This window comes from Merops nubicus, unplaced genomic scaffold, assembly GCF_000691845.1.
Source record: "Merops nubicus isolate BGI_N331 unplaced genomic scaffold, ASM69184v1 scaffold8211, whole genome shotgun sequence".
Taxonomy (NCBI): Eukaryota; Metazoa; Chordata; class Aves; order Coraciiformes; family Meropidae; genus Merops; species Merops nubicus.
The window spans coordinates 937-13,389 of record NW_008587531.1 but is presented as its reverse complement, the minus strand read 5'-3'; the positions used below and the strand labels follow the sequence as shown (position 1 = coordinate 13,389).

Here is a 12,453-nt window from a genome sequence, read left to right as displayed (position 1 = left end):
AACTATAGAAAATTAGGCTCCAGATTCTTCATTTTCTTTGAACATAAAGTGAGAATGCCCTGCATAAACATAGTGTTTCTACACACATAGTGGTAGACTCTTGGTAGAGCATTACTGACATTAAAAAATGCTGCACCAGTTTCTATCACCTGGGAATATGGTCCACAGGACCTAAGTTACACTGGTAGATAATAATGATTTTTCTCTCAAGCCTTGTTTTCTGAATTCAGCCATTAAAACATGGAAAGTAATTAACATCTCAATATTACATATTGAAATTTAAAATATTGTAAAAATAGCATGTTAAGCATATAATTTTAGACTTAATAGGATTGGCATTTGCTTGTATGGTGGTTAAGCAATTCAGATTCTGTGTAATACAGGTAAGTCCAGAGATTCCACAGAGTTTGTGTACTTATGTCAAGCCTGCCATCAGCACCAAGGGATTTGTTTATCACTTGTCCACTCTGTCACATCTAGATTTCAAGCCACATGGTGCAGTTCTCATGTATCTGAAAAGGTATTTTGCTGAAGCTAATAGGAATTTAGACAGTTTGTGGAAGGTAGAACTAGGCTTCAAATGGATCCTAGGACTCAAGACTATTGCACTCTTCATCTCAAAAGCAAGCTGGACACAAATTCAAACCGAAAGGGGAAAACCTTCCCTCTTCATGTTCTTGTTCTGTTACTTGGCACTGCACGTTTTTTAGAATGAAGCCCATCTTCTTGTCTGCAGGCAGCTCCACTCATATGGCCGATGCTTTCATTTGCACCTTCTGGTTGAGAACTCCCTTCAGTTGTCTGAAACAGAAATGAAATGCCAGTGAAGGCACATACATGTCTTCCAACAGGCAGCCATTGGACTTGGTTCCCATTAGTTAGCTCTCCCTGACTCCCCTCTTTTAGTGGCACAGCTTCTTAGCTTTGAAAGAAATTGAACCCAGTATGCACAAATGTCTGTAAGAGGAGGTTTGCATCCCAAAGCTAGCATAGTCTAGATAGCAATAAATCCATAGGAGCTCTGCCTTAATTACTGCATCTCTAGACAGCTGAGCTATTGTCTTCCCACCACTCACAGCATCACTGGAAAACTCACTAAGTGACAATTCAGTGAGCTTTCCTATAGCACTGTGGGTGACATGTATTTTTAAGGGTGTGAGAAATTATGTATGAGTTACCCGAAGTTTGGGCTGCAGCCTAAGAAGTCATAATTTGGATGCATGTCAGCCATTCATACTCAAAGAGCTATGGTGGAAACAAAATCCTTGGAACTCTTTGAAAACGTGGACACATTCCAAGATGCACAGTTGCTTAGAAAGCCAAATATCCGTTCAGTAGCATGCAATACCTAAAACTAGTAAAATTGTTATCTGCTGAGCTCACAATTGCATGCAGCCCAAAGTCTGGTTGGTCTTGTTTGCATATAAGGCAAGCAGAGCAAGGGGCTTGTCTGTAGCATGTTCCTGGTTGTAAGTCTGTATTGCTCAACTCTTTACAACTCAACTCTCTCAGGTTTCTACTAGCAAGTTATGTTCTCAGCTGTTTCAAGGCACAGAACCACTCACACCACCAAAAGTGAAGGTGTGCTCTACCAAAGTAATTTATACTTGCTTTGCCAAACACCTGAGTAAGATTAAAAAAAAAAAAAATAAATTCAAAGCATACTTTATTTTACACTGTGCATTTGTAGAAGCATTATTTTCTGTCTTCATTCCAGTTGCCTCTTCCATTTCTAAAAATAAAAAATTAAAATAATTCAATTAAAAAGAAGCAGGGGTAAGTATAAATACAGTCAATTTAACATCTGGCTGAAGTGAAAAATGCTTAGTCAGCTATTTTTCTGGGCATTTATCACACAAAAAAATAACCAAAAGATGATGAGTAGTTCCTAAAACATTTTTCTGAGGCAACATGATTAATGTATCAGGACTGTGTATCTTGAGGGTGTGGAGAGAAATGAATGAAATTAGCAGCTTGACTGTAGCATGGCAGTTCAGATAGACCTTTCAGAGTTGAGTTCTGCCTTTAGTCCAGCAGGGTCATGCCAGCCTAACTCCAGCTGTTACAATCTGAGGAGAAGGAAGCATTCAGTGTAGAATGGGCTTGGAGAGTTGGAGAGTCCTTACTGCTAACAGTATACCTGACATTATTTGCCCCTGGATTCAACCCAAGGTAGAAGATAAATAGAAAAGCCTGAGGGCTAAATTTAATACAATGACATCCTAGTACACCAGTTTAAAAAAAAAAAAAAAAAAAAGAGGAAAAGTTAGAGCATGTTATGGAAAGTTCCACCAGTGCTTCAGCACTGTCTTTCAGGCCTCTGTTCATATAGCAGGTGCTTAACATACAGCAGGTGCAACCAGAAATGAGTGGTAACACTGAGTATGTATGTGAGAGAAAATATCAAGAGCAGGATTTTGCCTAAATGTTTGGATGAAGTACATATGGGGCTCTTTATTTATTCATAGTAATTGGCATTCAGAACAGCAGTTTGGACACATGGAAAGAAATGCAATTTATTACTTTTCCTTGTATGCAATGGCTTAGATTATGGTGGCTGGTGTTTCTAATGGGTCACCTGGAAAGGAACAATGAAGAGCATTCATTTGAGCACTAAAGCATACATACCTGTGAGAAGTGCATCAATTGTCTCCACTGCATGTTTTGCATCCTCCATTGTGAAACACATTGGTGGTTTAAATTTCAGTACATTTCTGTGGGGCCCATCTGCACTAAGAAGGATACGATGCTCTTTCAGCCTGTGGAAAGAGGAAACATCTGTGGTAGACACAAGTATAAAACTACACTGTGTCTTGTCAGGCCCTTCAGGCTGAGTTAGATTTTGAAATTTTTCTTTTTCTAGTACTATGCTATCACAAGTTATACAAATTTAAACTGAAATTAATGGCTAATTGCTGGGGAACACTAGGAGGGTTTGATCACTGCACATAGTCTTTAAGAAACATTTACTTGTAAATAAGGTGAAGGGCTTCAGCTGTGGCTGGTGTTCGCTTTTGTTCATCTTTCACCAGATCTACTCCAACAAACAATCCAACACCCCTGGAGCAGAGAAAAAAAATAGACAAGTGAAATCCAGTGTCAGTAACCCAAGCCTTTTGCTGCAAATGCAAAACCTGTTTCTAAAACCTGCTGTTCCCTTCCCTGGGGCACAAGTGGGAAAGGAGCAGGAAAGAGAGGAGACTTTCTCTCTGGTCATTTTTTGGCACCGGCTACTTCAGACGGCCAAGTGGGATAAAGGATATTTCTGGCTGAATAAGTTTAGCTGGCTCATTAAGACTATGTGGTCAGTTAAGAATGACAGAATAATTTTCTTTCTCTCCTACCCTGCAAACCTCAAGCCAGGGAGCTGTGAAAGACAAATAACTAAACCAAAAAAACTAAAGAAAATCCCACAAATCAAACACTGTGTGTATGTCGTCCCACCCCAGACTGAAGGCAGTTATAGTTTTACTATGAGATTAGGAAAACCCACAAAAACATCTCCAAGTGAAATGGACCAGTGATGTCAACAAGGTTTCCATCATCCCAACAGTGTACTGATAACTGGGCTGCTGTATCTAGATGGATCTTTCTCCTGCTCTCTTGCAGAGCTTTTCTACTGGCTATGCTTATACCTAACTAAGCAGATGGATGGACAACTCTTTTGAAAAATATATAGCCATACAGTAGCAGTTTTGAGTAGTGCTTTTCAAAAAGCAGTGTAGCATAACCATGACAATGTTTCTGTTTTTCCCTCACACCAAACTTCTAGGGTTTTCTAGCACAGTTGTTTTTCTTCTCTGGCATTGTTTTAAGGCACCTACCTGATATCTCCCACTAAGGGATGTTTCCTCTTTAGCTCAGCCAGCAATTCCAGGAGATAATTTCCTACACGTGTAGCATTTCCTTGGAGATCTTCTTTCTCTATTACATCCAGCACAGCCAAACCAATAGCACAAGACACTGGATTGCCTCCAAACTGATAGCAAAGACAAACAGGAAAATAAAACCCATCAGAAACATGGTGTCTATCCACATGGTTTTAACTTGCCATCTCCTGCTTAACATGTTGTGAAGAAAGCTTAGAGGTGGGGACCTGCTGTGCAGGCCGTGGAGCCTCATGCCCCCTACTTTGGGCAGTGTAAGAGGCCAAAAGGAGAGGCTCCTTCTTCATCTGCTTCGGGTTTCAGTAACTTGAAGATTTTCACAGCTGAAGAGTTCAAGCTACTTTCATGGTTTGCTGATGGTATATGCAGGCAAAATGCTCCTGTGAAGAGCAGTGGATAATAGATCTGGTATTGCTTGAACTGAACAGTATAAAGGCCTTTGAAAGCAGGGGAATTCACGGTAGCTGGGAAGAAGGGTCAGTCACAGTAGCAGAAAGAGGACTCAGCAAACAAGAAGAAAGCTGCCTTTCCGTGGCATGCATGCAGCTCGTATCACTGTTTTGTTACATGCCAACTGCAGAGCAAGGTCTGCCAGGCCATGAGCCCCACCAGCACAGAGCCTGTCCTAGAAAATGAAATTTTACATGGTCAGCATTTCAGTGGTAGGAGAGAGAGAGAGAAGTAAGGAAGAATTTATCTGTATGGATGTAAGCTGAGATGTATGGCTTGCCAGAGAGCTAGTGCTGGCCCATATTAAGAAGTATCATTTGGTACAGAGCATATTTCAAAGCATCTCCACTTACTTTTAGATATTAGACTGCGGTGCACTTGAGCTCCTAGAAATGCAGACATTAGCTGAATCACCCACACAACTTCTAATTGTTAAATGCAGACCAATAGAAAAAAGGCAAACCTTCACCTACAAACTTACTGTATTGAAATACTCCAGTCCAGAGGCACCAAAACTTTCAGCAATTTCTCTTGTTGTGACCACACAAGACATAGGGTGGCCATTGCCAATGGGCTTTCCCATGGTGACAATGTCAGGCACAAAATCTTCACCTTGCAGCTGGAATGCCCAAAAATGCTTCCCAACTCTGCCAAAGCCAACCTGGACCTCATCAGCTATGAACACTCCACCTGCTGCATGCACATACCTGAAAACAAATAAAACAGCTTGAATGACTAGTGCTGCAGTGCACACCTCAGGTAGGCAGTCTAGAACAAGGGAGTTTGCATTACAGAAATTCTCCAGTGTGGTACCAGGTTAGGAAAAAAAGAAAGAATGTGGCTGCTGAAATACAGCTAGACCTATTTAATTTGATTTTTTTTTTTTTAGTTTACTAAATGTTAAGAAAAAAAAATCTGATATTTTGATGCAAAATAGGAGTACTGTAAGGGAAGTGCATGGTTCTATCTATGATGGTTCAAATTCATCTTCTGTCAGACTTATGGCCTGAGGATTAATGATAGAAAAGGAAAGTCAATTATGCAGCTAAAAATTATTCAGCTGGTGTTCCATAAAAAAATAGAAGTGGAATTATACTCTTCAACATGTAGAAAGGAACCACAGACAGCCAAGAGCAAGAAAGGGTGATGGCTGAATCGACTGGATAAGCCTATAGTGGAAAACCTGTTTCTCTGGTTAATTTTCCAGTTATGCCCTTTTGAACTGATGTACGTACTCTGCCACTTTCTGGAAATAGCCCACAGGTGGAATTATTTGGCCTCCACAGCTCTGCATGGATTCGGCTATGAAGGCAGCAATCTACAAAAAACAAACTCGGGTGAGAGCTGTGTTTGTCTACTTGGTCTTTGCACAAATATCTAACAGTCTAGACATAAATGCTCAAATATGTGCCTTAATTTAATCACGGAATGGGCTGGACAATTGAGGGCTCTTGAGAACAGCTATAGCTAAAGAATTCATTTATTTTGTAATCTGGGGTGCCCAAATCCGCAGTACCCAGGGCCACCTTTGCAACCTGATGGGAATACAGGGAGCTCTGTTAAACCCTAGTCCAACAGTTTTTGACGTGGAAGACACTCACTGGTGTCAGAGCAAGTTGGGTCAGGCTCCTGGGAGCTCTGTACATTTATTTACAAATTTCAATTTACAAGAGGCAGACAACAGCATTTGCCATTTTCCCAAGAAGTTAACAAAGTTTGCTTAATGCCAAGGCTCTCTAGTACCAGGTATAGGTGGTGATCAGTTTTTTTGCTCACTTCTGAATGCCAGATAGTGGTGGGTAGAAGCTGAACTGTAAGATGGCCTGAGGCTATGTTTTGGGCACCCCTGCCTAATGCAAACAACTACACAAGTAAAATGTCAGCATGAGGCACTTGACAAAAGAGGAGAAAAATTCTACAGATGAAATAATTCCAGTTGCTAGAAATGAAAAAGAAAGTTATTTCAAGTCAGGAAGGGTAAGAGCAGCGGATCAGATAAACTGGAACATCAAAATTCGTTTCTTGTCAACAGCAGAGGTCTATGCAGCAGAGATATGATATTACCCCGAAGTCTCAGCATAAGTCTGCTATTTAAGGGATTGCATCCCCACACCACTTGTGAACCCCTCCCTGAGCATCAAGAGGTCTCTCTGGGCTGGTGCAGTCTTCCTGGAAACAAGGCCGAGCAGTAACGTGTAAAGAACCATACACTATATTTGGAGAGGCATGCTACGGCCAAAGAGTACGAAGCTTCCCATAGCATGTGAGGCTTAGCCTTTAGCACAACTTGTCCTGCCACAGGTCTATGGCACCAAAACCTAAGAAATATGCAAAAGAAAGGAAACAAGGGAAGAAAAAAACAAAACTATCCGTTAGTAGAGAATAAAAAAAAGTTGATGAAGAAACTAAAAGAAGAGTGATGTAAGTCCTTTGGACTAAAAGGGAACATGTTGTTCCAATCACCACTGAAGTCTTCTGTGACTTCGGTAGGCTTTAGATCAAGCCCTACGTGTCTCAAAACATTAATGCCATCCTACAAAACACTATCACATATTTTAGGTAAACCTGTTCAGAAAATGTCTATCAAGGTCATAATGTAAATAATTGAAAAGTTCAGCTTTTTTAGATGACTCTGAACTTATCTTAAGCTACTAGACTCAGAAATGTAGTATCAAGATTTTATCTAGCATACGCTCTGTCCTATTATATATCCTTGCTAGAATCTGTGATGTAGTTTCTCAGCAGACCTCAAAGCTTGCCCTAGGATATTTACAATCTACCCATCCATTGCATAAGATATGAAATTTGCATTGCTTGTATCTGCTTATTTACAACTGTATTATTGATCCTTTCATTGATGCCTAGAAAAGTTGTAAGAGCATCAGGTAGAAAAATGTCCCATTTTGAACACAGAACCCACCCTAGAAAAATGAAGGCAGGTGGAAGCAAGGGAAACTGAGTAGAGAAACATGTCCTTAGTTGCCTGATTCATGCCCCCAAGCCACACTTACTAGGTGAAGCCTCAGCATTTCTAAAGCACAAAACACACACCTTGCGTCCATTCTTCTGTGTTTCTTCAATAATTTTTTTCACCTCTTCAGCATAAGCACTTGCTGGGTCTGGGTGGTCTTCCCTATATTTCCCTCTGTAGATATCTGGTGAAGGAGCCTGCAAAGATCAATATGTTGAGGTTTTTAAAAGTTCATCTTTCCATAAAACACTTACTTTTTTTTCTATTGCCCTATTTTTTTGTCTTTCCACACAGAGAGAAAACAGGCTGAATTCCTGCACAGAATTGCAAAAATGCTTTAAAAATTCTTGAATTTTAAGCTTACAGCTAAACCTCAACCCAGCCCTGTGACACATTCAACATTACTGGACACAACTGTTGAAAGTGCCATGTTCTGCTTCATCCACCCATCAAGACAGTCCCTCCTCTCCTTCAATAATGAGTCCTCATCCACCATCTTGTTTCAGAGTCTTGCAGAAAGATCCATTTCTGCAACTGGAGAATGGGGCTTTCCAGTCTGTCCCTTCTTTTTCAGCATCCTAGTCATGGTATGAATCTGTATGACCTTCAAGCCTCTAAAAATGGTGTTAGGGGAGGTTCAGTAAATAAGACAAGGAAAGTAGTATAGGAAGGCAGATACTACTTTGGCAGTATGGCTAATGGAAGGAGGTCTAGACAGGGAAGAACTGTTTGGTGTGCATCTCTGGGCTGAGAATAATTTTTGTAAGATATACAAGTTGAGGCTGGAAATTAAATAGTATCTTGCTCAGCTGGACACCTATGAGCTCTATACCCAGATCTGTTTGACCTTACAGGGTCTGCCTTTCCAGTTTTTGGAAACAGACTCAAAAGTCCTGTGTATCTTCAGCCAACCCAACCCAACAGAGACTGGGTAGTTTCAAGAGAAAACTTGTGGCACTATGAAGGAAATTAGCCTCACAGCTGAATAAAAGCAAACCATTTTGCTGTACTTAATCCAACAACAAATAGCCAAGTGTATGTACTCTAGCATCAGCAAAACAGAAATGTATATTTACACTAGAAGTGGATAATTTAATATGCTGCATGACAGGCATAAAAACAACAAAAAGCAAAAAACCACACTTACCACATGCACAAAATCCTTCTTGCTGTCCTTTCCCAGCTGATTAAATTTATAGGGACTGATGTCAATCAGAGATGTAACATGGCCATGGTAAGCACTGCACGAGTGTTAAATATCGAAGTCACTTTTCACCACATGTATAGAAGAGCTAAATTTACAGCTGTGCCCATAAACAATCCAGAATAAGAGACTATATCTGCAACATAGTAGCACTGTTTGTGAAAAGATCTTGATTTAATTTATTCAGTCTTTCTCTCAAAGGCAACATGGAGTTGCTGTTGACTTCAATTCACTAGCAGGACTGGAACCAGAAGGTTGTTTTCTTGCATAAAAGCAAGTGCCAGCATGGGGACAGACCAAGATGATGTTCCCTGGACCACACCACCTATAAGGTGGCTGCCCTAGCAGCCTTACCTGGCAACTGAAGGGTGGGTCCAGCTCCCTCATTTCCAACCTGTGGGCCCTACTCTGGCCAATGCAAGCTTTGCAAGCTAGACCCCAACAGCATTGCAAAGACCCTCAAGCACGTGCATTGCATCAGCAGGTGGGGAGCTCATGCAGCACCAGCACACAACTACCTGCCTTGAAGACCCTCCAGGCTAGACTGTTTGGCAGAAGCCACTTTCAGGATAAGGATGAATATCGTTTGAATATAAAAGCTTTATATCTGCTAAAATTGGATACTGCTGAGGCAAATTTTATTTAGAAATGAGGAACAGAGTCCTTTGAACCTAAAGCATGTAGCAGTTTTATTCAGGCAATAAACAATTTCGTTCAGCCTTAAACTTGAAGTGGAAGGAACCTCAAACTAAATCAAAGACATGCCACAACCTCATTGTAGCATACCCATAAGGCAAAGAGGATGTTTTTGAACTTCTTTGTCTTCTTTATACCTTTCTACTAGCCAGTCAACAAAATCTGCCAATGGACAAAAAGAAAGCCCACCCTGACTGGAATGGTAGCTCTGGCAAAAGCCTACAGAGCCTTGGCACCTGGGCAAAGAAATACCCTGTGGTGCTCTGGAAGACAAGCTACTGCAGTGAAGCAGTGACAGTGCCATCTCCACCATCAGCGTCTCCTGAAGGAAGCTACTCTCAGTGACTCCAAATCTTGGCCACGAGTCAAGGAGGGCTAACAGGGATCTGAGCACAGCTGAGTCAAACAAGCTTTGTGCCGTTTAGACAGATGTGATCTTGCCATTGCTCTGGCTGGACCTTCTAATCACAACTTGAGAAGAAGATCCAGCCCTATGGCAGCATAACCAACCTTGCAGCTGCATCTCGGGGAAACCCAGAGACGTAGTTGGCCACCTTCCACATGGCTGGCAGCCCTCCCAGTGCCTCCTGATTTTGGAGCTGCTTGGTTTTGTGTGCATACTTGTGTTCACTGGAGGAGAACTGACCATCGGTGCAGCACCGATGCAGAGCTACGGGATCTTTCTTCTCGACCACTGAATATTTATTGGTACAAAAAGAAACACGTCCACCAGAGAGTGACAAACAGAAAGCCCTTTTCCAGAGCAGCCCAATGGTCAGACCACTGACTAATGTTGAAAACCAACATTCAAGTCTCTGGCCTGACTTGCTTTGGGAGTCTCTGTGGGAAATACCCTGTAACAAGTGGTTGACCTTCTGGCATGACTGACAAGCTTATTTTTCAGAGATCTTCAAAAGCTGTGTTTATCCAAATGTGGAAAAGGGATTTCCTGAACTGTTCTGGTATGAAAGCAACAACACTTTTCTTTCAGCAGGCAGTGGAGTACAAAGAGCAGAGGATTGATGCAAAGCTGCTTCTGGAGGAATGGCAGGAGTTGCTGGCTGCATTCACATAAGCTCCTCTATGTACTTACTTTTCAAGGGTGATCACATCTTGGTGCCCATGGTAGTGGCGAGCCAGTCGTAAAGCAAGATCATTTGCTTCAGACCTGCATAGTAACAGACATAGCCACAAAATAGTGAAGTGCTTCCAATTAAAATGGAATTCTGGCACAGAAGAGGATGCATGGGACTAACACATACAATAAATCAACACAGCAGGCTCTGTTACTCTACAGATCTATGCAGATTACAATGTTAAGGTTAAGACCGTAAATACCATGCAAGAGGTCAAAGAAAAAACAGCTCTTTGTACAAACATCAAACAAAGAGATGCTTTCTTTCCCTCCCCCAGTTTGCTTGTAGAGGTTTATATCCTCATTTACAACAGAGACTGCTTTGCAGCTGAGAGTGCAATGCAGCCACAAACCCTCAAAAACCAACAGCGTGCCAGTCCCACCTCCCACCCTGCACAACGCCTCTGTCATCCCCAGCATTTGCACCATCAGGCAGAAGAGAACACAAATCTCCTCCCTGCATCAAGACTCAAACTTCCAGCCTGACCTGTAGCTGCCCCTCTGCTCACCAGTCCCTGCAGGCTGTCTGTTCTGTCAACGTAAGTGATCACAGACTGAATGGAAAGAAGACTAGTTGTTTCCAAGGTCATGTGTCAATTTACAGATAGCAATCACCAATCTCTATAAAACATCTAATATGCTTTTCTAACTTCCCCTCTCCTTTTCTGCATAACATTCAGCAGACCAGTTTCACATTTTGTCTCTCTTGCATTGAGCCATCACACTAAATATGACAGCTGCAAAGAGGAAGGATCCTTCCATCACTACTGCAGATAATTTCGTTGCTTATTACCAAGTCCTACTTAATAAGATTTAGACAAGCTGTTCTGAGTGTCCATCCTGAACAGGAGCAAAATAGTCATAATAGAGGAAAAAAATAAAATACCAGACCTACCCAGAGTTAACAAAGTAGCAGACGGAGAGTTTCTCGGGCAGGGTGGCCGTAAGGCGCTGTGCGTACTGAACGAGGTTGTCGTGCAGGAACCGGGAGTTCGTATTGAGCAGCTCCATCTGCCTTGTCGCAGCCTTTATCACATATGGGTGACTATGGCCAACTACAGAAGAAAGTAGCTATTACTAGCAAGCAGTCAGTTACTGAACCATACAAGGAGAGTCAGAGAAGCACTGTGAACATCATCTCTTGGGAGAAGTGTGTTCTGATCCTTATAAGAAATGAAGGAATAGAAGCAGTCTTACAAACTAAACTGCTTACCATGTGCAACATTGTTGATACAGTCTAGGTATTTTTCTCCTTTCTCATCAAACATATATTGGCCCTGAGCACGCACTATCTTCAGAGGGTCCTTAGCAAAGAAAACTTTGCAAGAAGGCCTGAAAAGAAGAATTATAAAATAACAACATTTTAGTTTTCTTAGTTGTTCCCCCTCCTTCAAGTGTGGGGTTGATCTTTTGCGGTTCTGGAGATAACTGCCTCCCTCTGCAAAGAGCTTGTGAGTGGTTCAGATGGTGGCCAAGCAGGGCTCTTACTGAAGTTAAAACCAGCCTGGGTGCACCTTCCCAAGCACAGTGGGAACAGAATCAGTCTTTAAGGATGTTTTCAAAGCATGACTCTGACTGCAAGTGGTTTCACAGGAGCACAGGCACTGCAAGTCGTTCCACGTCCTTAGACGTCCTGCTGCGTTTCTAGGCTGTAGCTGTATTTGTTTACATGCCTTACAAACATGTATGGCCAATTAACTCCCTGGGAATAAAACTAAGTCGTTAAACACACTATAGCCAAAAAGTCATTACGCAATGGATGACTGTACCATATAGAGGTCACGTTCAAGAACAAGAGGTCACATTCAAGAACAAAACACTAATGCCTCGCAGGCTTTATTTTCAGAGGTGCTGGGCAGGTCCTAAAAAAATCTCACTATCTCATCCCGACTGCTTTGGATAAAATCTTTAAGAGCAGCTTTTCATAAGCACTTAAATCATACTGGCTTCCAGCAAAACTCCAGCTTCTTGTAAAATCATCCAAAGTACTCTTTAAACACATTTCAAAAATATATATTTTTTTTCCCCTCCTCTTTGAGAACATGCCAGCTATGTAATTATATTGAGTAGTATTACCGAGCAGAAGGAAAATCTTCTGAACTGTTAGTAA

The 12,453-nt window shown here is 41.6% G+C and overlaps 1 protein-coding gene across 2 annotated transcripts; it reads right to left on the bottom strand.

Annotated features, from left to right (window-relative positions):
• Nucleotides 1–398: 398 nt before the first annotated feature.
• On the bottom strand, nucleotides 399–11,673 carry ETNPPL (ethanolamine-phosphate phospho-lyase). Of its 2 annotated transcripts, XM_008948942.1 has the most exons (13): nucleotides 11,557–11,673; nucleotides 11,239–11,398; nucleotides 10,302–10,376; nucleotides 8,456–8,549; nucleotides 7,389–7,505; nucleotides 5,573–5,655; nucleotides 4,819–5,044; nucleotides 3,825–3,979; nucleotides 2,971–3,060; nucleotides 2,629–2,759; nucleotides 1,666–1,732; nucleotide 1,505; nucleotides 670–801 (listed from the first exon to the last, which is right to left on the bottom strand). In XM_008948942.1, exons 1-13 carry the CDS (start codon nucleotides 11,609–11,611, stop codon nucleotides 670–672), a joined length of 1,386 nt encoding a protein of 461 aa, XP_008947190.1. In that variant the 5' UTR covers nucleotides 11,612–11,673. The 2 variants fall into 2 exon arrangements, with proteins under 2 accessions (XP_008947189.1, XP_008947190.1); XM_008948941.1 differs by lacking the exon at nucleotide 1,505 and having other exon boundaries at nucleotides 399–801.
• Nucleotides 11,674–12,453: the final 780 nt, after the last annotated feature.